This window comes from Chelon labrosus (genome assembly GCF_963514085.1).
Source record: "Chelon labrosus genome assembly, chromosome: 6".
Lineage (NCBI taxonomy): Eukaryota > Metazoa > Chordata > Actinopteri > Mugiliformes > Mugilidae > Chelon > Chelon labrosus.
The window spans coordinates 7,737,543-7,763,685 of record NC_140342.1 but is presented as its reverse complement, the minus strand read 5'-3'; the positions used below and the strand labels follow the sequence as shown (position 1 = coordinate 7,763,685).

General features: G+C 42.8%; 2 protein-coding genes across 2 annotated transcripts; both read left to right on the top strand.

Moving 5' to 3' along the window:
* The first annotated feature begins 8,956 nt into the window (after positions 1–8,956).
* On the top strand, positions 8,957–11,802 carry LOC311489053 (uncharacterized protein). The gene is made up of 3 exons (XM_084545953.1): positions 8,957–9,307; positions 9,855–10,039; positions 11,019–11,802. Exons 1-3 carry the CDS (start codon positions 9,095–9,097, stop codon positions 11,584–11,586), a joined length of 966 nt encoding a protein of 321 aa, XP_084402079.1. The 5' UTR covers positions 8,957–9,094; the 3' UTR covers positions 11,587–11,802.
* A 161-nt stretch (positions 11,803–11,963) lies between these two features.
* On the top strand, positions 11,964–22,319 carry pgap6 (post-glycosylphosphatidylinositol attachment to proteins 6). Its single transcript, XM_084546709.1, has 13 exons — positions 11,964–12,629; positions 13,997–14,180; positions 14,366–14,567; positions 15,121–15,248; positions 15,340–15,602; positions 15,737–16,077; positions 16,188–16,284; positions 18,215–18,329; positions 18,678–18,820; positions 18,922–19,100; positions 19,540–19,686; positions 19,811–19,927; positions 20,036–22,319. The coding sequence occupies exons 1-13, from the start codon at positions 12,566–12,568 to the stop codon at positions 20,375–20,377; spliced, it is 2,322 nt and encodes a 773-aa protein (XP_084402835.1). The 5' UTR covers positions 11,964–12,565; the 3' UTR covers positions 20,378–22,319.
* Positions 22,320–26,143: the final 3,824 nt, after the last annotated feature.

Genomic DNA, 26,143 nt, shown 5'->3' with positions numbered 1-26,143 from the left:
AGCCTGAGCAGGAAAGGGAATAATCACAGCGGCATCAGAAGAAAAAAACCACTGTAGCTACTTTTTACCTGTGCTATTTCACAGCAGGGTCAAATTAGGAGACAGCACCAGCACAAACACGGACAAGAGGAGGCTATGCTTCCAACTGTCCCATGTATTTTACATACAACTGGTAGATATGCATCTCCAAAGTTCTGCCTGTAGCACCAATGCAGAACCGTGCGGGAACCTTCAGAAGTGTCCCTCAGCTCTCAGCATCATTTAAGGATTGTCCTGGTTTCACAACCCACGTCTTTACTGTATTTAAGCTCTAAAGACAAAAGCCAATATTTGTCTTGGAGCTAAAAGGTAAGAATATCGGTCCTCCATTGAGCGGATGGTCACAGATCACCCCAAATCAATGCCAACGTTGCTCTTCCCATGAGTGTCCAGGAAAAATCAATTAATGCAGTTTGAAAAAAAACAAAAACAGGAGGAGGTGACATTGATAGTGGTAGAAAGTGGGGGTGGAAATATTGATTTAGAACTTAATCAATATTTTTGTGGTTGTACATCTATTAGAGTAACCTTCTTTACTGTGAGTACATGGATGTGGTATTGATTATTGCTTTGGCTGCTATGCAGTAAGATGATATTTATCAACCTTCCAGCGGTATATTGACTTGTGTATTGATTGCAATGCACAATGCAACATGCAATACAGCAAAAGATATTAAATATGAGTTTAATGCCGTGCAGAACTGGGCTCTCAGTAGCAGTGACACAATCCATGTTAATGTTACATTAAACAGCTGGCAGCTTAAAATGTTGGAATGGTAGAATCATGTGTGTGTTATAGTGTGTTACCAATATCTGACATTATTGTGTTTGTCAGTGGAAATTTTCTCATTCCCCATGGTGATGGAAATCATGGCTTAGATTAACCAAGGAGGACACTTGCAGAAAAGATAAGTATATCAATTAAATGACTAATGATTCCATTTAATTAAGTGGAAAGAGGAAATGTGAGAGAATTCATTTTAGTCAGTAGTACAGTTTGAATAATGAATTATATGTGCCGGATCAGGCATAACATTATGGTGTCTGGCAACAGAATATTGTTAGTGGGGGCCTTTGGGTTCTAGTGAATTTGGAGGCCAGGTCAACGCCTTGTGCTGTTTTTCATGATTTTTTTAGTTGTTCCTAAACCGTTTTTGTGTGTGTACCTGTGTCAGGCTGCATCCTGCTGGGGATGGCTCCAAGGAGTGTCATTGCTATGGGGTGGGGGTGTCTGGTCTGGTCTAGGTACGTGCTACATGTCTAAGTAACATCCACACGAATGCCATGTCCAAAAGTTTCTCAGTAGAACATTGAATTGTCACAAGATGGTCAATGTTATTCACTTCACGTGTCAGTGGTTTTATTATTGTGGCTGATCGGTTTATCACAGTTTTCAGGCATTAATGTAATGGCTACAAAGCGGTTTTTGTGATTAATGCCAGAATTGTTGGCGGACTGTATTAGACTGCATTAGTTTAGCCATATCAGTACATGATTCTGTAAACTGAGCGCATATTGTGTAATAAGATGCATTAAAAACTATGCACCCAGTATATTTTTCCATTAATTTCAGACTTATTTCCTCTTAGAAAGGGTAATGTGTAATGTGCCGTGTAGGAGACACATGGAGAGCATCACAGTATGAACCGAGAAATGTGCGCGAATAATGAGAAACGAGCTCTGGATTACATATCTGTACAGGAAAATGATACGACTGCATTAAAGAGGCCACTACAACATTAAATGTAATAAATGTAAATTAAATGTATATTCTGGCAAACGTATACCTCCACACGTGGGTGGAAAAATGTTGTGTGGAAAGTAATGTGAAACCCACAGTGTAGTCAAGAGCGCAGAACTAAAAAAAATCCCTATCATATCAAGGGATATGGTTAAATATGATACAAAATCTGTCTTTTATTTAGAATCACCAATTAACCTAACAAGCATGCGTTTGGACAGTGGGAGGAAGCCGGAGTACCCAGAGAGAACCCATGCAGACACAGGGAGAACATGCAAACTCCACACAGAAACACCCCAGTGGGCCTGGATCACCTTGCATCAGTCTTTAGAGATTTACAGTGTTTTCCAAAGAGGTATAAGATGCAAGGTGTTTAAAACCCCTCTTGTTTTTCTAGACTGGATTCTGCAGCTCCTCGTCACTCGGGGGCAATAGAGATGCCGAAGTGATGCCTGGCCTTTCTCCTGAGCTCTGGGAGAAAAATCCTGTTCAACGTCTCCACAATAACATTCCCTGGGGTTATTTATTCAGGAATGTTAATGTGCTTAGAATCTACCGGCCCCTGTGGCCTCTGACACGGGCTCCTCTGGGTTTTCCTATCAAGCGGTCGATCAGGCGCAGCACAAGCTCCTTGGTGCCGCTGCCATCTGTTTTAACAGCGGAGATGGATGCAGCAGGAATCTATTGATGACCCTGCAGTCAGACGGCGCGGCCTATCTGTGCAGCCTCGGTGCCACTGTGCATCTCTCGTCTATTTTCCTACTTTCCTCGGCCTGATATTGCAACACGCTGATGTGTTTTAATGCTTGCGACCCCTTCAGCAGGATTTCATGGACTTCTTAGTATGCCTCTCACAAACTGTAAATACTGTTCCAGTCTCTGTGTCTCTATATGTCATGCTTTGAATAAACACGACACAATTACAGGATGTAAATGGGCCTCTCCGTGCACATGAGATCCATTATTTCTCCACACTCATTTAATCTCTCCGTAGGTCCCTAAATGGAAACAGATGCACAGAACAGCATGATCACCTAACTAAAAATTCACGAGCGGCACAAGTTATTAACTAATAGTGTCTCTCTTTACCTCAGGCATTTTTATACGGTAGGAAACCTTCGACACAAAAACAATGTTTGTTTAATTTGTGCTGAGAGATTAATGAGAAGCTCTGTAGCACTCTGTTATCGGTGTGATAGATATGAAGCTAGCGGTGGGCTAACTCAGTTTAGCTCATAGCCTGGAAACAAAGGAACCTGGAGTGTCCAACCACCGATATCGCGAAAGTTCACAAATTAGCATGTGATATAAAAGTTTTACGCTTTTGTGTTTCTGTACTTTACAACTTCTGGGGCTGAAAAATGAAGTGGATGTGCCAAAAGTAGTTTCTCGAATGGCTGCTTGATCCCAGTAGATGTTCACGTTAAAAACTTTACAGCAGAAATTGGTGCTTTATTTCCCTATTCATATCAAGGCTTAAAGTTCTGTATCCTTAAAGGCTGCTTTGATTGACAGGTGGGTGTCCTCAGAGGTTGCTAGCTGTCTTCCTTGGTGTCATCCCTGTCGTGTCATGATTTTGAATGTTTTCTGTGATCTTGCCTTTCTCTTTGTCAGGTTGTGATTCTCCCGTTTGTCGCACATGTTCCTCGTCCTTCCTTGTTTTTCTCGTGTTCCTCAGTTCTTGCCTTTTTGGTCTTCACTTGTTTATAGGTTCGTTTTTTTGGGATTTTATCTGCATACTCTGCTGAACCTTTGTTCAGAATTTTAAGAGTTTTTATTAAAGTCATTTTGTCTCCTGGTTCTGCCTCCCTCTGTGTCCTGTGTTTGGGTCCTACCTCATCAGAACATAACACACCGGCCTCATAGGCGGTTTAGACTTACGCGTTAAGTTGATGCAGAAGCTACGGCGACAGCCCCTAGCTGGGCGGTACACGTAACTGACATGTACCGCCCAGAAATGTTACTACATGCAAGGAAACACAGACAGCAAAAGCTGTGACTGGTCCGCTTGGTTGTTGTGTGTTTCCGCTTTGGTATTTCTGGCTGCTTCTCCATCTCGGCAATTTTCAAATTGATTGTTTTGGATGAATAAAGATGGAACACATCGAGGGAAGGTTAACTGAGGAGGTTCGGGGACACAAACATTTCTATGACTCGTCTTCGGCGAAAGCTTCCGCCACCATTGTTGAAAGTGAAGCAGGAAGTAGAAACAAAAATTAACCCGACTGGCTAAAAAGACACAGCGCTGACTAGTGTTTGGGTGGCGTCGTTTCAGAGCGTGCCAAACTGACGAGTGCAGAAGTATAAATGACTTGCACTGACGTAGGCTAAGTGTGTAGGTTACGGCGTCTAGGTCCCGCAGTGCTCTAAAAGAGCCGTCAGCTCCACAACAAGAGGTGGTGCGACAGCAAGACAGCAAACTATCTTTATCCATCCATCTTTATATAAAGTCCACGTTTTGGGCGCAATCAAGCTAGCAGCCTCCCCTGGTCTTTGTGCTAAGCTAAGATGGAGCTTCATATTTCCTGTGCAGCTGCAACGGTAGCATCAGTGTTCTTATTTAACTCTCATAAGAACCAACAATCAGAATTCCAGAGTGTCCAAACTTTCCCTCTTATTGATGCAGGTGGATGATTTTACAGTCTTCTCATATTTCTTGTTTACTGTATTTGGCATGTGATAGTTTCCACACTTGAGAGTTTATTTTCCTTAAGGAATAAGCTAACCAGTGACAGAGTGTGCCGTGGCCTAATTGTGCTGTAAAAATCCAGGGGGCCCTGTCCTCCCTGGCTGACTTTGTTTGCACGTGAGCACCTTCCACAGAGCATGTGAACCCGGAGGATTTCCTGGCCCAGTGGCCTCATTTATAATGCTGTTTTTCTGACCCCCACCGGCTCGAACGCACGCCACGCTTCAGGCTTGGTCACCGGGGAATACGGCTACGCCACGAGAATGTTAAACTATCTAGTCCTGTTTTGTGATTAATGTATTCCTTCTCTGCACGTCCACATCAGTGTATGTTTTATTCTTTCTTTTTGGTTCTTCGTATGTTTCAGGTGGTTTAACAAAAAAAAAAAAAAAGCCTCCTGTAATAAACCCCACATCGTCTTTATTATTCCCACTAAATCATATTTAACTTCACTGACAGATGCAGTAAAATCGTATCTGCTCTTAACGGTGGCCTTTCAGTGACGTCCACCCTTTGACCATATTTTTATTGTTTGCTTAAGTTTATGATTTCCCTAAAACTGGAAGTCGGGGGCCCTGACTCGTAAAAAACATAATTCTTTCTGTGTGAAACATTGTTTTATGATTGCCCTCAACCTCATGTGGCGCGAGCCCCCGGGTCATTCTCACGTTGCCTGGCCGTGGGTACTAGTTTATGCCTCACCACCTCACGTAATTTTTATCCACATCCCACTCCAGCTTCCCGCTCACTTTCTCATACCAAGAAATGACATGAATGCTGTGTCACAGGTGACAAATTGACTTTCAGTGTTCTCTCTGATGAAATCATGGAAAGTAAATTTGTTGGGAAACCTGCACACTTAATGACTGAGACTCTCCTATAAAATTACAAAAAACATATTCATTATGATTCTTGAGTGCATGCGATGACCTCAGAGTGTTGACTTAGGCTCAGTTTTCAGGATTGCTCAGGGTTTGATAGCCTCGCTGGTGAAACTTGATCTATATTTTTAAGAAAACAGACCTAATGAGTGTAAATCCCAAAGGTGCAAAACTCAGGTTTGGTTGTTCAGCTGAGAATGTCATCTTATGCTGCTAAGGAATCTTGAATGCCTGCTGCCATCTACAGGCCATTTCAAAAAACACAAGCAGCTTAAAGTCAGCTCTTTCACCAAGGTCAAATGAAGGGCTCATTAAAGCTTCTTATTATTTTCACTGAAAGGAAAGAGAAATCAGTTTAAAATCAGATTTGTTCATTATTTCGTTAATTATTAATAAGCCAGTAACTGTCCAGTTCAGAGTTCAACCTAAGTGTGACAAACTAAGGATTTCTTCCATTATTCGTGCTCCAAAAAATGAACAAGGACACATTTAGACTTGGACTTAGAGACTTAGAAAGACTTTATTGCCATTAATACTAGAATATGTACAACAGTCATACAGGCGAATCCATCAGGCCGACTGAGGCCTTTCTGTGTGGAGTTTGCATCTTCTCCCTGAATTGTCCGTAGGTGTGAGTATGAATGGTTGTCTGTCTCTCTGTGTTAGCTCTGTGATAGACTGGCGACCTGTCCAGGGCCTCTTGCCCAATGACAGCTGGAATAGGCTCCAATCATTTTTAACATGCTTTGACTACTCTGTACAGTATTTGTAGCACAGCATATGCTTTAGAATTAAACTGGCAATGACACTGACATTACAAATATAACAGGTATAACAGGTATATAACAGGTACCTGTTATATACAAAGATGACGAAGGGGGAGAGGTTAAAAAAAAAAAGGACTAGATTAAAACAATAAATAGTCACAATAAGAACAGCAGCTCTCAAACAGAACTGAATACCAAATTATAAAAACTAGGGTTTTAAAAACAGCCAGTGTCTGGGGGCCTGCCTATTATGCAGAGACAAACTGTTCCTTGGTTTGGTTTGGGGGCTGCAGCTGAAAAAGGCACAATCGCTCCTGTGCTTCAGCCTTGTTCTTGGGACAACCGGAAGACAGCGGAGACCAGAAGCAATGTTTGTGTACCGTATCTGCTTTGTACAAACATATGATGCCATGTGTTCACTCCTGCAGGCGAAACACATGTTAAACTTGGATGAGAAGTACTCAAAAACTCATATTTGGAGCATCTACAATTATCCCACATCTGTGGAAGCTCCATCTGCCAAAGAAGACTGTGTAATGCTCTCAAAACCTTCATAACCGCTACTAAATGGTGTCACAGTTTTGTACACAAGTGCATTAATATATTATTCCTGTAAATGTGCCACTGCCTCAGATGTTTTGCTTGCACATTCATAACCTGTGACAGTTACAGTCTTCTTTCTGTCTGAAAAATTAAGGACACAATTTTGCACGAGACCAATAACAGACAACAACAGTTATTAGGAGACTCCTGTATATCATGGACCAGCCGTTCACTTGGGAACTTACCTGCTACAGCTACAGAGCTGTCCCATGACTTCGGCCATGGAGCAGCTCCAGTAAAATCAGCCGAGGGAATCTGTTCCGCTGTTGCGATTTAGAAGGTGACTGATTTTATGAGCCTCTTAACCGTGGAGTAGCCCACTGAGGGAGGTAAAAGCTATAGGCCGGTGAAATTCATCTCCGTGATGTAAATCGCTCAAAAAGCTATATATAATTCAACCAGTCTCGTGTCTTGTAGGTATCTGTCGAACTATTCAATGGTTGGTCATCAACACGGGTCTGTTTCATCAATGCTCCGCCTGGCCTTAACCTCAATCATGAGGCAGCAGGATACTCCCATAACTGTTGCTCTGATTCCGAAAGCATTGAAATGGGGCAAGATGACGAGCGATGGCAAATAAAAATAAATCATCTATTTTAGTGGGTGGCAGACGTCAAAGCTTCTTCACTGCTGGTTCGGCCCGTAAAGGCCGGAAAGTGCACAGACATGTTTCCTTCACCTCACTCTCTTTGGAAAGTTTTGAGGACTTTTGTGGACAACGTGTCCATGTAATTGCAGCATAATTGAACAGATCTAGGCCATAATTTGTAGGCCTTTAGCTAAAATTCACCAAGCTACATTTAAAATTTAATATCTTTCATATACCATTCACCAACTACTTTAGCTCCCCTGTGGCTGTTAAACTGAATTATCTTGAATAATTTGTGACGAGCATTAAAAGCCATGTGAGTTAAAAAACAAAACAAAAAAAAAACTCCAGAGTTACCTTGGCTGTACGCTTTGAGTGCTGAACCAACGCCCCAGTCTCAGGTCACTGCTCTCTGGATCAAGCTTGCTGCCGGCTTTTTCTCTCAGTGTTTGTCTCCGTTCATCCTTCTTTAAATCTAACCACTCAGTCTATCCCTAGTGCTGAAAAGCTCCACCATTCCACCATGCTGCCACTACCGTGCTTCACTGTAGGTGGTATTAGTCAGAATAGGATCAGGGGTCTTTGCCAGATGTAGTGCTTGGAGCAGCAGTTTTTTTTTTAAGCCTATCAGACAAGATAATCTTTTTCCTTATGGTGTTGGAGCCATTTTAAATGGAATTTGATAAACTCTGAGTAGGCTTTTATGTGGCTTTTACTCAGAGACCATTGGGTCTTGGTTGTTTTCCTTCCTGGTCAACCCCCTTATTGTTATTTATTTTATTTTTTTTACCTAGTTTGGCCAGAAGGCCAAGTCAGAGACCTGGTTGTTACAAGCGTGCTGAGCAGAGGTCTACGGTGACTTTGTGGACTTATAATCTAGGTTTTTGTTATCACTTGCAATATGAAAAATGGGATTCATCAGAGAATGGACATGGTCCTTCTGAGGGTGTCCTGTGGTGTCTGGTAACAGAATGTTGTTATTGAGGGCCTTTGGGTCCAATGGGTTGAGGGGAGGGGCCTCTGTGGATCATCCCACAGGTACTTGATCAGTTTGGGATCTAGTGAATTTGGAGGCCAAGTCAACACCTTGTGCTGTTCTTCATGTTTTTTTTTAGTTGTTCCTAAACCATTCTTGTGTGTGTGCCTGTGTCAGGCTGCATCAGGAGTGTCATTGTTATGGGGTGGGGGTGCCTCGTCTGATCTATGTGGGTGCTACATGTCTAAGTAACATCCACATGAATGCCAGGTCCAAAAGTTTCCCAGCAGAACATTGGATTGTAACAAGATGGTCAATGTTATTTACTTCTCCTGTCAGTGGTTTTAATGTTGTGGCTGATCGGCGTATGTTATGTGCGCTCATGACATCACCAGCTGCTCGTTGAACCTGTCACCATTGTGTCAGGAAGACACAAAGAGCATGTCCTCTTTCCAGCATCATGTTCCGGGCAACATACCAGCGATACCTCGGCAGCGTGAATGATGACAGCAGTCAGCAGCTACACATTTGTTCGCTCGCACTTCCAGTGGTTTCATGGCTTGTCCTGCGCCTCGCTGACAACTTTCTCATTAACGCTTAAATGTGGAGTGTTCAGGAATATGACGAGTGGACTCCGCTGTAAGTGTGCCGGGTGTGTGGGTGTGTGATTTTACATCTCGGAAGAGGGAGGAGGGGGGGGGGGTATAATTTGTCACGGTGGCAGTCGGGAAGTTTGAAGGAATTTACGCACAAGCTCTTCTTTATCCAGAATCCAGCTCTCGGGATATTTGGAGGTAATTAGTTACGGGATGGCAGAGGAACTCCTCGACGAAGACTTCCCGGATCTAAAAGAACTGGAAAATAAGATTGGGAGGAAAACACCGGAGAGTCTTCTGATTTGGCTGAGGGATGCTGCGAACTGCGAAGATGGTTGGGCGTGTGATGTGAACGAGAGGGGAGACCACAGCTCCGCCTTCCCCGACAGTTTCTGTGACAAGATTAACAACTTAAAGCAAGAGATGGTAAAGAGTTCTGTTGCTATTAATTGTTTCTGTGAAATATAGCCTGCTTGTGTAGCCTACCAGATAGTTTCCTTTTCTGTTCTGTAGTGACTGGGTGACTTTCTGTCCACAACCGGCACAACCTGTTTGGTGAATCAGTGCTCTGTTTATCCAGCCGACATGTCTGCTCTGAACCGAAGACATGTTAAAACCCCTGAGCCACGTCACCTGCCCTTATTTATTTCTAATGACAGACAGGATCACCTGCCTCCTCTCCACACCCCTCTCCTGTCTCATTAACTCCGGGTTTGCACATTCTGACTAGATTCCTTTACTCATCCTCCACCAGATTAGTTCTTTTCTCCTGTTCTGTTTTTTTTTTTTCTTTCATGCACCATAGTCAAATCAGGACACAAGCGGGGGTCTCTCTAATATGAGTAACAGAATAAGTTCTCACTGGGGGCCCTAAAGAGAAGTACACCTCTGTAATGCAATACAGAGGTGTAATGCATCATAGTTCTCTGCGGTCTAACTTGTGCCGTCTCCCCTTTCTTTCTTCTTTCTTCAGAGATGGCTCCGCTCCACCGATGTGAGGATTCTGCGGCAGCTGGTGACCCTGCACGAGGGCATCGAGACCATGCGCTGGCTGATGGAGGAGCGGGGGGCCTTGGCCAGCCATGGCAGCAGTTTAACGGGAAGTCTGAGCAGCCTGGCCACATCTGAGGAGCATGGGGCCTTAGTGTCTCCCTACAGGTATTCTGTCAGCTTGCTGTCGTAAGGTGTGCACGCGCCTACTCCCATTTAAGGTGCATTAAGTAGCATGAGAACAAAAACTTACCTTGATCAAAATACGAGTTCAGCGGAGATCAGTCTTGATTATCACCAGGGGCTTTTGAATGGTAAAACAATACACAACAGTTATAGGTATATAAAGCCTTTTGTAGGGTAAGACAATCGCTTTTATCACACTTGTTATAATGGCATATTTGACATATTGATTAGAAGCTCTGAAGTGCATGTAAGCATCTTTAAAATTTGTGCTTTTCACAGAATATCTGTAAGAATACCCAGTCAGTTATAAACTGGAACTTCCTAATATCCAATATTCCTAATAAGATAAGATACTCCTTAATTTATCCCACAATAGGGAGATTTGAGTTAACATCACACCGCTTATTCTCTTGAGGTTCGTGGTGGGGGGACACTGGAGTCTCTCCCAGCTGTCAGTGGGTTCTGGTCGCCAGTCTAACACAGAGAGACAAACAACCACTCACACCTACAGCCAATTTAGAGTCACTGACATGCATGACTTCAGACGGTGGGAGGAAATGAGAGTACCCAGAGAAAATCCATGCAGGCACAGGGAGAACATGCAAACACCACACAGAGAGGCCAGCGCTTTCAAACCCAGAGCCTTCTTCCTGTTTGGTGTCAAATAGCCCCCTATACCACCATGCCACCAGTGGTTTATCAGATATGAGGAAACTAGCCTACTCGTCTATTTCCAAGTCCCACATATTTGCTAGATTTTCATGCAGTGAAGTGAAAGTGAAACCTGAACCAAACATATTCATAAATGAACTCCAGTTGTGTCAGTTAACTGTCATTTAACAATTTTAGCAAAGAAAAAAAAAGCAGAAGCTTAAAGGTGAGCTGTGCAGATTTACAGCATTTTGCATCTCAGGGCTTGTGCTCCTTATGTGGTTGAAGATTTCTGCTCTTGTTCCCACAGAGAGAGCCCAAGTCCAACTGGACTTCATGATTTGGCTGAAACCACTAGTGAGGAATCGGCAGATCAACCGCCACCACCACACACTGACCGTGGTGTCTCTCGCCAAGACAGCTCCACTGATATGAGGAGCTCAGAGGCTTATGAACCAAGACCGCTAAGTCCTTCCACCTCCAAGTTCATAGTTAATCATTCCACGTATGAAAATCATGACCCGGAAGAGAGTCCTGCCAACGGTTTGATTGATGCCAATGTACCAAAGTCACAACCACAAGACTCAGATGTCGCAGTACTGCGTAAAAACACCAAAACTCGTGGTAACACCATCTGGAGAGCTCTGCTCAGGTCCAGCAGACCAAGAGGGGAACTGAAAGGGGTTATTGATAATTTTGCCCTCACTCCACAACCAGGAGACACACGCACAGTTTGCAAAGCTGAGGAGAATTTCACGGCGTCTCACACAAATACGATGGACGAGGAAGAGAGCGCACCCAGTGGAGAAAAGGATCTGCTGGGCTATGATGCTCAGTGGTGCTGGGTGAATTCAAAGGACGATGTGACATTTTTATGATCGTCTGTAAGCACAATTTAGATTTACAAACTTTGCTTTAAAGCTATTTTCGCCAGCAGTCAACTGTCTGTAATGCAATGGAATTTAAAATGCACTTTGGATCTCTGTCTAGTCGGAATAAGACTAATGTTTACTGCTTAAAGAGATGAATGTCTGTCTCTGTGCCACTACCTGCTCAGAGTTATGAAAAGAAAATGTTTTAATTACAAATGTTAAGAAACCATATTATATATATATATATATATATATATATATATATATATATATATAAAAAGTTTTACTTGAATTTTAGAGATGCTAATTTTAAACATGAGCTTTCTGTTAATATTTGATTGCGATGGTGTTCATTTGATTGTCGTTTTTTTTCTTTTTTATTAAACAAGAATGCTAGTTAATTCCATAGACTTATTTTCACATATATTGTGCAGTCACATTGAAACCTCCCACCATAATGGATACAATGTAACAAAAGTTTTTTTAAAGTTGTTGAAATTTTTTAAAGTTGTTCTGCAATGATGAGCCTGTTTTTGGAAATAAACAAGACAATAAAAGTCATTTATTTATGGACTTGATTTCCTCTTGACGCAAAGTGTGTAAAGTTTACTTTGTACTTTGTACCTTTAACTGTGTTAAGACACATTAACTTTACAATTATTCGCTGTGTTCTATCTACTTTACTCTTCGGTATTATGTTTTGGTTTGAATACTGACATTGTTGGTTTCTGGGGACTTAATGATATTTACATATTATATTGTAAGGAACTACAAATTCATTACCCTGTGTGCCAGTAATGTATTTCATTATATTATTTCCGAGTTGCCCCAAAGGCACCAGTTGGCAACTGCCGTGACGTCACGTATTTACCTTGAAATCCGGAAGTGAAATGGACGCTGAAGGATTTCTCCTTCGCAGCAGGTAAATGTGACACTACAAGCGGGCACGGGAAGATGTAATGACCGAGACAGTCGCAAAGGAAACATGGAATCTTGTTTTCTACGTGGTCTCGTGTTCGTCGTCCTTGCGGCTTGGACATTAGCAGACGGTAAGAAGGACGAAGAAAATTGTATTAGCATGTTTGCTAACAGTCGCGGATGTGTCAGCCTTAACGTCAAAGAGACGCACTGTACAGACTGCGCTTTGTTTGTCCGCCGTACGTTAGCAGCTATGTTTACAGGTGACAGCAAGTAAAAATTGGGCATTTAAATTAGTAGATTTAGGTAAACTTACTAGAATTACTAGAATCAACATTAAAAGTAGTAAATGTACGTAAATGTACTCAATTGAAATGTAGTGTGTACATTTTTCAGTTGCTTGCATTTGTTTGTCATTTATGTTTGTAATGTCATTTATTTTTCATATGCACGCTGATCAGCCACAACATTAAAACCACTGACAGGAGTAGTAAATAACATTGACCATCTTGTGACAATGCAATGTTCTGCTGGGAAACTTTTGGCTATGACACTCCTTGATGGCAGCAGACATCCCCAGCAGGATTCAGCCTGACACAGGCACACACACAAAAACAGTTTAGGAACAACTCATAAAAACAAGACAAACAGCACAGGGTGTTGACCTGGCCTCCAAATTCACTAGATCCCAAACTGATCAAGTATCTGTGGGATGATCCACAGAGGCCCCTCCCCTCAACCCAAAGGCCCCCACTAACAACATTCTGTTGCCAGACACCACAGGACACCCTCAGAAGGACCATGTCCGTTCTCTGAGGAGTCACATGATTCATATTGCGAAAGCCTGCACTATGAAGTCCACAAAGTCTCCGTAGACCTCTGCTTAGAACGCTTAGAGCAACCAGGACTCAGGAGTAGGTAAAAGAGCAATAAGGGGGTTGACCAGGGAGGAAAACACCCAATGGCCTCTGTAACAGAAACTTATAGAGATGGAAGAGCCTCCAGAAAGCACTCCATCAATCCTTTATGGTAGATGGAGGCTGCTCTGAGTAAAAGCCACATAACAGCCTACTTGGAGTTTATCAAATTCCATTTAAATGGCTCCAAGAACATAAGGAAAAAGATTATCTTGTCTGAAAAGATTAAAAAAACTTGCAACTCCAAGCACTATATCTGCCCCTGATCCTATTCTGTTTCGGAGGCACAAAGTAGACCTACACAGTATTAGGAAGGTGGTCATAATGTTATGCCTAATTGGTGTATTAATTATTTGCTCTACTAGAAATGCAGTATTCAACCACACGCAATATCATATAGCAGCGTGGAAAACTCCTAATATGCCGTTTCCGCATCAACGTCTAGAAACATAAACAACCAATGAATGCCAAGTGATATTTGGTTTAGCTACAGTATAATCTCTGAGATGAGCTTCTACCATCTGAGACCAACTTTACTACAGTAAAGAGGAACAACTGTGTTTGTGCACTTTCCCCTACAGATGGACAGGTGACATTTGTATCTGAGCTCTCGTCCAAACTTGCTCAGAAGCTGTCAAAGTACGGCTGGTACGGCAACGTGAGGCTGCAGAGGTACCATATACCGGAGGAGACTGCGGTCGCTCGCTGGCTGTTCTCTGTGACAAAGGGCCACAACTTCCACTGTGGGCAACACAACGTCACCATGTAGGATATGTACCCCTCCATCTGTCATCGTTTTTTTGTCGTTTTCACTTCAGCCTGTCTCCTCTCAGCCTACTGGGACTCTGTTTTCTCTTTTTATCCTCTGCTTGACCCATTTGCTAAATGTACCTGCCTACCTTTTCAACCTGGTGTCTCTCTCTCTCTCTCTCTTTCTCTTTCTTTTGCAGCCATTTACGATGGGGTGCCCCTCCAGTTATAAACCCAACAGGGTCGATGTTTCCCAATTCAACATTTTGGAGTCCCGCTTTGTCTCTGAGTTTGCTCGTAACATCACAGAACTCCACAACCTTTAACCTCTCCAACCCTGCACCAGGTGATTGGTACGTTGCTGCTCACTTGCCTGAAGACGACGGACGCATAGAGCAGAAGGTCTGTACAGAGCTTTATGCGCTTGCTGTGTGGCGTTATTGGTGCTGCTGTTGTGATTTGTGACGATTTTTTCAGCTAGTTTTATTTCCTGATAGTGAATCAGAATTGCAGCAGTTGTCGTAAAGACAATGTAGTAAAACGATTTGACAGTAGTCATTGATTCTGGGAATGTGTACCGCCATCCCATTGTTCCGATATTTCCGTCATTCTCAAAATTCCCCTTTTGCTCCAGCCAGTTCTACAAGATCAGGAGGTTGGTTGTTTCTCGCGTAAAGTAGCTAAACCGGATTCTTCGGCTGTGTTTGTTGTCGTGTAGTCTTATTTAGCAACACCTTGCTTGGAAGAAATGTTTACTTTTAACTTAAATGTCTGTATATTTGTATGTGTGCGCGTACGTTTTCCATTACTGTTCATCGTTTTGCTTTACTGTTCATCCTTTGTCTGACTTTTTATTCTTATTACCTGTTTACACTTCGAACTGCACCAATCTCTATATGTAGAGAACCATACACCAGAATACCTACAGATGTTTTTTTCTCTTTGTGTCCGTCAGGGCTTTCCGTCCTGCTCCTATTTCATCCAGCCTCAGCTATCAATCAGGAGAGCAGTGGACACACCCGTTTTACAGCAGGGCAGATTCCTGACACAAACCTCAGCTCCTGACAGACCTGCACGCCTTAAGTAATAAACGTTTTTTTTCATTTCCTGTAGTTCTACTTTTCGTAGTGTCAGTATACAGATAGTGCCTTGAATGCGTTTGTGTCTGTTTTAGAGTGTATGTTCCAGAGTTTGCCTCCTCTCTCACGGTCTCTGTGGCGGGCTGTTCGTCAGATGAGGGAGCAGAGGGTAACTGCGCGCTGGTCTTGAGGCTCGGCTCGGCTTCTCTGCAGCAGGACCCAGTTACAAAGAACTGCTCAGAGACTGGTTGCTCAGTAGCTCTCTCTAATCCACCCTGGGACACCTGGTTACGAGTTGTCGTGGAGAGCAGCCAAGTCAATCGTACTGTGACCTTCAGTATTGTCTCAAACTACACAGGTGAACACAGGAACATATTCAGTTATATGAATAAATAAATAAATCTGAGCTTTCCCACTCTTAAGATCTATTCGAACATATTAAATGTGCGTCCTTTTTCTCTTCTGCTTCTTGTTCTTCGGTGTTCACCTCAGTGGGATGTAAGCCAAAAAGTGTAGGCCTTAAAGCAGATGACGACATGAACAAGCTCCGTGGCAACAGCAGTGACACAAACTCAACAGGCAACAGCTCGGTGGTGACAGACGCAGTCACCCCTGGCAACGAATCAGAAGCCCTGATAACGTCGCTGTCGGCATCGGCTTGTGTGTGGAGCATCCCTGTGCTGACCGAGGAGATGGATGTTCTCACACTCCGATTCACCCCCGTCAGTGGACCCAACGTCAGCGTGACAAACACGCACCCCACACTGCTCACTTACCCCCTGCACACTGAAGCCACGGGCGGCACACTCAACCTGCAGCTCACACTCAACACTGTAAGTAATGTTGAATGACTGCTCTTTAACATAAGCTGTTACGTGAAGGTGTGAGTGTTTGAATGGCTTGAATGCCGTTTAGCTTTGATGCCTGTGTGGTGTATTTACAGACTAATGGAACCGTGGGAAACAGCAGCAGTGTGGTTGCCTGTCTCTCTCCCTGGGCTCCAGTCCTTGAACTCAACAACTCTCAACCCTGTCGCACAGGTAGAGTAGCGCTGATTCACACTGTGGAAGTAATTCATTAAACACACAAACTGCTGTAACTTACTCCAATCAGCCATAACATTATGACCAAATGGCCATGAATAGCACTGATTCTCTGGTTATCATGGCATCTGTCAGTTGGTGGGATACATTAGGCATAAAGAGAACATTATGGAAAAGCATTTGAGCGACTTTGACATTTTGACGGCCAGACAACTGGAGCTGAGCATCTCCAAACTGCAGCTCTTGTCCCCGACAAGCATGCATGTGAGCGTTAGTGGTGGAGCAGGGAGCAATGGAAGGAAGTGTTTGAGTGCATGTGCATCGTTTAGCTGGGAAACATATGGCACCAGGATGCAAGGGCCATGTGATTGGTCTGCAGCAATGTTCAGGTGGTGGTAGGTGACAAAGTATCCACAAAAAATGCCAGGACCCAGGTTTCCCAGAAGGACATTACTCTGTAATGAGATCATCAGTGATATTCACTTCATTGGCAGGTGGTTTTAATAGTGTGGCTGATCAGAGTAGTTCATCAGGAAATATCTATTTGCAGACCCTTTGTTGTGTTCAGATGTTTTATTACTAGATTACTAGGTTTTATTACTTTATGACTAGCACTTGACTCAAGTTCATCTGTGGCAAACTGAATGGACTGGACGTAGTATATTGACAATCACCCACATTGTGTGTCAGAGGAAAAGATTATCAGTAGACCGCCATAACAGAAACTCATAAATCAGGTCATTGTGTTAAACCATTTCTAGAACGTTGAATGTTTCCAGCAGCAGATTGGCCTCATGAATTCTGAAACTGCAAAAGTCTGGAATCACCAATGCAAAGATCAGAAATCTCAAATCCCATCTCAGCAGCAATCATCTCATCGATCCTTTATGTGAGGAAGTGTTCAAGTGTTGTGGAAGGAAGTGACAGATCTTTCCCATGTTTTCGTAGAATATTGAAATGGTAGGAGAAATGTGATCATCTGACAGTAAGGAAGCAAGTGGTTTGAAACAATCATTTACACTGCACAGCTATTACTAGAGTTGTTAAGTTTGATATATTCAGTTAGAAATAAAGATTATTTCAAACCAGATTGCTCACAAATGTTGAAACCTTTTTAACTCTCTATGATTAAAAACAAAACAAATAAACATATCTGTGTGTCATTTATAGCTGTGGGGAAGGAGAGCAATCAGATTGTTAAAGGTGGAGTCAGTCAGTCCTGACAAAAGACTTGATATTCGAACAGGCAAACAAGCACACCTTTCCCCTCAGCGCTCCTTCTACAGCTCTGCAATCCAAGTCCATGGTCAGACATTGCAACATCAATTAAAAGAGAGAGTGAACAGAAACACAACAAGCAACAAAGTGCAACTAGTGTTAGCTACACTGTAACACGTTATGGTAAACGCTAGAGCAGCTAGACTGAAATCACTCTCAAGTAAAGGATCATGGCATCCTGCTTGAAGTTTGTCGGTTGGCACTTAAAGGACTCCCCACAGTGGAACATGGTGGTAGAAGCATCATGTTTTGCCGATGCTTTGCAGTGCCAGGGACAGGGATACTGGTTAGAATAAAAACGGTGGGATGAATCCAGTCATATACTGTATACTGCAGCCCTTCAAAAAAAATGTGCTCCATTATATGCATGACATGAGACTGCAGCTATGGTTCACTTTTCACCCTGACTTCCCCATATATGCTTCACATCCAGTAGGACAAAGCTCGAGGTCTACCAGGAAGAATTTGATAAAACACCTAAATTTAGATATGTAAATCTAGACTTACCCAAGAAGACTGCAATGGTGGTGAATGGGACTCTACAAAATTTCAAATTACGGGAATATGTGCCGTTGTAAATTTCTTTTCATTGTGGAGTGTTGAGTGGTAAAAATGCGAATCAATTTGTCCAACATCGATTCACTGACAGATTTGTTTGGAGGATACGGCGTCACGGTGAATGCCAGCGCTCCCAAAGCCGTGGTCAGGCTTCCTTTTCCTCAGGCTACAACATGGTACCTCACCCTGCAACTCATATGCAACAGGTAACACTCATGTACGATGAAGTAGTGTCAACACAAATTGGTTCTTTTATCTTTGCACATTTTCTGCATCTAAGACTCTTCGTCCTTGCACAGTGAGGAGACTATGTATTCTTGAACCACATACATCCACGGCATAAGATAGTCTATTAAATGTAATTAATAAATGTCTTTATTTTAACTATCTTGAATGTGATCATATTTGGGGATAAGATGTCTCTGTTTGAGTCAGTTTGAAGAATTTACTACATTAACAAATAGCTGGATTTGAGGTCTTGCAGTGTTGAAAGCTGGAAACTGCCGAGGTTCCTCTTATGTGATAAGTGCTGTGTGTGTGTGTGTTTCTTGCAGCAGTAACTGTGGCAATACATCCGTGGTGTCTGTGATCCCAGAGGTGTCTCTCAGTCCCTGTATGGATGACTGTGGGCCATACGGTGAATGTAGACTACTGAGATCCTACATGTACCTGTACGCTGGCTGTGTCTGCAAGGCTGGTACGACACGCACGCTGAGACGTGCTACATGTTTACCTACCTGTGTCCTCTTCTGGTCATTTATTCAGTAATCATTGTTTGGTTTCACTGTGTGTGTGCAGGTTGGAGTGGTTGGGGCTGCACCGACTATTCGGCAGCTCAGTCGTACGGGCGGCAGTTGACGGCAACTCTGTTGCTCACGCTCAGCAACCTCTTTTTCCTGCCTGCCATCGTGGTGGCCGCCAAACGCTGCTACATCACAGAGGCGTCCGTCTACCTCTTCACCATGTTTTTCTCCACGGTAACACACTCTGAAACACACATACGAGTGGGGATGCTTAGGTCCCCACTCGTGTTTCTGGCATAAAATTACCTGAGCTTCTAGTGTTGTGGTCCAGTGTTGTGGAAGTAAGGAAGTGAAAGATCTTTCCAATATTTATGTAGAATATTGAAATGGTACGTGAAATTTGATCATCTGTCAACAATAAGGAAACAGAGAGACATATCTCAGTTGCCCCTCAGTGCTCCTTCTAAAGCTCTGCCATCCAACTCCATGCACAGACATTTCAACGACACTTAAGAGAGAGAGTGAACAGACACACAACAAGCAACAAAGTGCAACTAGTGTTAGCTACACTGTAACACATTGTAGCACCACTGTCTTCTAAAAATTGTTGGGTTATTATTATTATTTAATCCTGCTTCAAATTCCTCAAATGTCTTTTTCTCCTTTTTTGCAGTTCTACCATGCATGTGACCAGCCAGGTGTAGCTGTAATGTGTATAATGGACTATGATACCCTCCAGTACTGTGATTTCCTGGGCTCAGTGTGTTCCATCTGGGTCACCATCCTGTGCATGGCTCGCATCAGAGACACATTCAAATATGTAAGACACTGACTTTTCTTCTATTTTAACGTTGTCCCACTTTACTAAGAATGAATGTGATATTTTGAGAGCAAAGATGTGTTTTATACTCTCGCCTTTCTCTTGCTATTCTCTGTGTGTGTAGACTCTATTTATGCTCGGGGCCCTGCTGATTGCCATGTCGATGCAACTGGACCGCAAAGGCCTGTGGAACCTGCTGGGCCCCGTCCTCTGCGCCATATTGATCATGGTCGCTGCCTGGGTAAGAGATGCAGGAGGATCTTGCAGAAATCCTGTAATATTTCTACATAGATGAAGATTATATCAGGGACATAATAATTGAAACTGGCACCTTCACTTGTGTTTTTAGGTGTACCGAGGTGTCCGTCGACGGCATTGTTATCCTCCCTCTTGGCAACGCTGGGTCTTCTACCTGATCCCCGGGATACTCTGTGCCCTAATCGGTGTATGTCTGTACGTGTTCGCTGAGACGGGGGACAACTACTACTACATACACTCGCTGTGGCACATCCTGGTGGCCACCTGCGTGGTGTTCCTGCTGCCACCCAGGGAGAAGGAGAAGGAGAAGGAGTTGTTGGGCTGGACCAGAGGCTGGAGATGGACCTGGAACTGGACTTGGAGCTGGAGACCCCGGGTTTGTGGTTATACACTCTGCCACAGCAGCAAGGAGGAACTCTATACTGTCACATAGGAGACACAAGAAGAAACAAAGTGAGACATTCATGCAAAGGAGACAAGGACATTGTGCCTGCAGGGTGGACAAAATAAAGAATCTGAGCTTCTTAATAACACATTTTACAGTACAACTATATTCTAATATGTTTACAGTTTTCATACGTTCACATGAAGTGTGAAACTGGTTTTCTAAAAGTTTTAAGACAGAAAAAAAGTCAAATAATCAGCTTACAGATATCTTGGAATCTCTCCATTTAGCTCAGACCCAACCTGCAGAAACCTCCGCGGTGGTCCGTTGTACCAGCATAGGTGTGAACATCACAACCTTCAGGTAGCAGATGGCTTGACCTTTGACCTCACAATCAGGAGTTTGTGCATATTGTTTATATACATATTTTATTAGACTAGGAATGAATGTTTGAAATATTTATAAGAGATAGCACTTTGTGGAACCGTTTTAAATCATTGATCGTGCTGCTGTAACATGCTACATGTACAGCAGGTGGACACACTCCTCCAGAGTTTAAAAGTTGTTTCAACCCTTTGGTCCGTTTTAAAATGCGCTTTGAACTGGCGAGTTAGTTATAGCATTCCTTAAATACTTAAGTCTACTTCCTTGAAGAATACTGAATGATACAAATTAAATACGTATAATAGAGGCCATTTGAAACAAGGAAAATGCTCCCTTGCCAAAGTCTGCTTATCACATTTATCATGCCTTCACATTATGTGATTAGCAGCCTCTTATAGGAGTCCCTGAGTGGTTTAGCGGATTGCACGCTCTTTCTTCCTGGCAACTACGTTACCAACAATGCAACATCAGCAGTTCAGTCAGAGATTTCGGTGTGTCTTGATATCAGGAGCGAGTTTCAGAGGTCTGGTTTCTGATTCTTAAACCCGACAGACACCGACTCACGTGATATCACTTGAAGCAGTTTGTTGTATTTTGCTCAGTCGCCTCTGGAGCCACACAAAAAAATCCATAAAACTTTATTTCTTTTAAATTTTATTTGTATATAACCGAAAACAATCAAAATTGTGTCTAGGTGCTTTACAGAACTTGGAGCCTTAAACCCTCTGAAAACACTAGGACGCCTGTGATCCAGCTCATATGGGAGAGGGACCATCTGCTTATTTATGGAATCAGTGGAATTTCCCTTTAAATGTCTTATGTTTCTGTGCAACGCTGTCTTAGCCACTACGTCGTTCATGGGCTTTCAGTCAAGTGTGGATGTGAACAGGTGGAGGAATGAGTGGCTGGTACGGATTTCCACTCAGCTTGCACTGACCATTTTCTCACTCTAAAACCTCAGTCATATTTTCCCGCCATCCAATTTTAAGCACTTTCCAAGTTAGGGAGCTGATTCAACAATGTGGTGTACACACCCTGTAAGTGTATGAATCTGCACTCAATGAATGTACATTCAGATTACTGTGCAGTGCCTCCCCTCCTGTCCGTCTTTTTGTGTGTTTTGTCTCCTGCATCACTAAAGCAATTGAACACTTTCCTTACTTCATTATAATTTATGCGTTGTCTATTTTTAAGTGTTCCTACTGTCATGATTTTTTGTTGTGATTTTGCACAAATTGAGCGTCTCTGATTGTCACACTTGCGTAGCCTTCCTTTTAATACCCCAATATTGTTTCTCTCACGTGTATTAGCGTGAATCACTTTGTTATGTTGACACATTTAAGCTTTTGTCACATGTACTGATGGGGAACAAAAAAAAAGGGCAATGTTCGATGTAAAATGTGATTTTACTTCCCTGTACTGGACTGTTACTCCTCAGCCGGTTAAAAATCAAAAACAGCATTTAGCCTACCAAAAATAAACCCCGTTGTATAAGGAGAAATGTTTCACCTCATTTGTTTTCTGTGCTATTTATGTGGCCGTAGCTTGGTTGTTTTTCTTTTCTTGTGGACACGCTCTCTCACAAACACTCATCCTCACACTAGAGAGTGAATAGAGGCAAGCAGATTATCATAATCCTCAGAAATGTAGAAAGTGCTTGTGTTGTAGTACACATTTCTGTGTGTGTGTGTGTGTGTGTGTGGATTTGTCTGTGTTCAAATATATAGCTTACCTCCATTAGTAAATTTGATATCCCTGCAAAGCTTAGACAACTGCTTAGGGGTGGTTGACATGTGGGAGGACCAAAACAAATGTAAGGTATTTAAAAGCTTGTTTCTGTTTTTTTTCCTCTGATGAGTTTGTCTCGGTTTCATAATGCAGGGGACTTGCAGACAAGCAGATTGGTAAAGTAATTATCAGAATGACATCCTGGCTTTTATTGCCTCGCATGGCAAGCTTTAAAAGGACTGGATTACCTTAATGTGTCAACTCTTAATTCACTTAAAAGGTAACCTCAGCGGCCCTTGGGTTTATGTGATGTACCTACAGCAGTGGTCCCCAACTTGGGGTCGAGACGCCACGTATGGTCCCAGAGTGAAACCGTACGGCCTCAGTGTGATTAGAGCCATACAAACTAAAACGGTTAAATCTGTTCAACTAAAATGTGGTGCGTGTGTTTCTCCCTTGATGAATCACTCTTTGTTTGAAGTCTTTACAACTCAGGTTCACACTCAGGTCATAATCTGTTATTAAGATTTCCTGGTAGGAGTTTTTCCCAAATGTGGAAACGCTGCCCCTTTGACCACATCTAGCCAGTAGAGGGAGCCACTCTGGCTCAGGAAGCAGCAGCTCCCACAGGACCATGGCAGGGAAGAAGAGAGGAAGTCTGAAAGGTTATAAATAGATGAGGAGGAAATATGTTGAAGTAGCAGAGAGAAAAAGAACTTCTATTACATACACAGATCAGACATAACATTATGACCACCTTCCTAATATTGTGTAGGTCTCCCTTGTTCCTCCAAAACAGTTGTGACTCATCAGAGAATGGACATGGGCCTTCTGAGGGTGTCCTGTGGTGTCTGGAAACAGAATGTTGTTAATGGGGGCCTTTGGGTCCTATGGGTTGAGGGGAGGGGCCTCTGTGGATCATCCCACAGATACAGTCGTATGAAAAAGTTTGGGCACCCCTCTAATATTTCATGATAATTTGCTCTAACTTTATAAAAGAAGATCACAGCAACAAGATTTGATTTCCTACTGAGATGTAGACATTTGAGTGTTTTCCAGACCAAAATTCTCAGAGTAGCATTACATAGTTTTATTTTGATAAATTAAAATGTAAAAAATGGTACGTGCAAAAGTTTGGGCACCCTTTTAATCACATTGATTTCAAGACCTGTAGGGATTTATAGCTGACAGGTTGCAGCACAAAATTGCTTTGACTGGCTTGTGAGACCTTCAATTACAAAGACAGGTGGAACCAATCATGAAAAAGGCTATTTAACAGAGGCAATTGCTGTCTGTGCTTGTCCTAGGTTCTTTTTTAGAGTGTGGCAACATGGGGGCATCAAAACAATCCTCCACTGACCAAAAAACTAAGGTAATTCATTATCATGAATTAGGAGAAGGGTACAAGAAATGATCAAGAAGGTTTGGACTGTCTGTCTCCACAGTCAGAAATGTGGTGCAGAAATGGAATGCCACAAGAACAGTCCTTGTGAAGGAAAGATGTGGTAGGCCAAAAAAATACTGGAAAGGCACAGGTGAAGGATGGTTAGAATGGTCACAGACAAGCCACAGACCACCTCCAGAGAACTACAAGAACATCTGGCAACTGATGGTGTAGTTGTTCATCGTTCCACAATCCAGCGTACTTTGCACCAGGGAAAGCTCTTTGGAAGGCTGATGCGCAAAAAGCCTTTCCTGAGTGTTCGTCACAAGAAGAGTCACATGAGGTATGCAAAAGCACTTCAGGACAAGCCAGAAGCATTTTGGAAAAAAATACTGTGGTCAGATGAGACTAAGATAGAGTTATTTGGTCAGAACAAGAGGAGGTATGCATGGCGAAAAAACACACTGAATTCCATGAGAAGAACTTAGTGCCTACTGTGAAATTTGGTGGAGGGTCCATCATTTTATGGGGCTGTGTGGCTAGCACAGGGACTGGAAACCTTGTTAAAGTTGAGGGCCACATGAATTCCTCTCAGTATCAGCAGATTCTTGACAAGAATGTTCAAGAATCTGTCACAAAGTTGAAGCTACGCCGTGGTTGGATTTTTCAGCAGGACAATGATCCTAAGCACTGTTCAAAATCCACCAAGGAATTCATGCAGAAGCACAAGTACAATCTTCTGGAATGGCCATCCCAGTCCCCAGACCTTAACATCTTTGGAAATGTATGGATTGATTTGAAGCAGGCTGTTTACGCACGGAAGCCAAGAAACCTGACTGAACTGGAGGTGTTTTGTATGGAAGAATGGGCCAAACTACCACCTGCCAGACTTCAGGGACTTGTCTGTGGCTATAGGAGGCATCTACAGGCTGTTCTTGCAGCAAAAGGAGGCTCTACTAAATATTAATGGAATTATTTCTTTGGGGTACCCAAATTTATGCACATGCCTATTTTTGTTTAAATACACATAAAAATGTTTCTGTTGGACCGATGAAAATGATTTCACTACTGAGATGTTTCTGTTTCCATAAGGTATAACATATGTTAAAATAAAGTTGCTGCTTCAAAAGCTCAGCAAGTGACAAACTGATGCAATGATTTTCCTAAGGGGTGCCCAAACTTTTTCATACGACTGTACTTGATCAGTTTGGGATCTAGTGAATTTGGAGGCCAGGTCAACACCTTGTGCTGTTCTTCATGTTTTTTGAGTTGTTCCTAAACTGTTTTTGTTTGAGTATCTGTGTCAGGCTGCATCCTGCTGGGGATGGCTGCTGCCATCAAGGTTTGTCATTGCTATGGGGTGGGGGTACTTGGTCTGGTCTAGGTGGGTGGTACATGTCTAAGTAACATCCACTTGAAAAGTTTCCCAGCAGAACATTGAATTGTCACAAGATGGTCAATGTTATTCACTTCTCCTCTCAGAGGTCATAATGTTATGCTTGATCGGTGTACAGTATTATAATGAAGAGACTGGTGCTGTTATTTTTAGCAAATAAGACTTCTTGAAGTAGCCATGGGAATGCTTGAGCATTAGCATTATACGAGGCAAAATCTGGGGTTTAACAAATCCTACAACAAACCTTGTAACAGATTTGCAATGAGACGTATGAGAGAATTATATTAAAAGCCTGATCACAGAGCCACGCACACGCACACGCACACAGTTTGACAGCATGCACATCTGAGAGCACAACACAACACTGAATGCTGTGGTGACACTTTATTGGGATGAAAACATGTTCGAGCAAAATTAACAGCGACAACAACGGTCACGACGTGAAGCTCCAGCGTGGAATGAACCGGGCGAGCAAAATGTACGATAATCACAGACATGCTGAAGGAAATTATCTCTGACTGAACGCACCCCTACTCTTCATTAACAGTCCCTGTACCTAAACCTGCTAATGAGAAACAGATGGCTTGAGAGAGAAAGGAACATTTGATGTAATTCAACACACTTTTTGGGCTGAGGTGGGATGTGGATGCAGGATGTAACAGTAGCTCTAAAAGCCTTCTTCTCTGCTGGTCACTGCTCAGATGTTGTGATGCTGCTGAGGTATGCATTAACACCTGGCCTCTGACTGGAAGCTGAAATCCTAGCTCTGCTAACGTTGCAGTGGTGGTGGTGGGGTGAAAGCTGTGACTTGAAAGAAAGAAGAAGGAGAGAGAACTGAGAGAACTCCTCGGACTGGTTCGCTGCGGTGATCGGCGAAGACAACGGAGGCGGAAGTGATTGACTGTTTTTTTTTGGCCTGCCA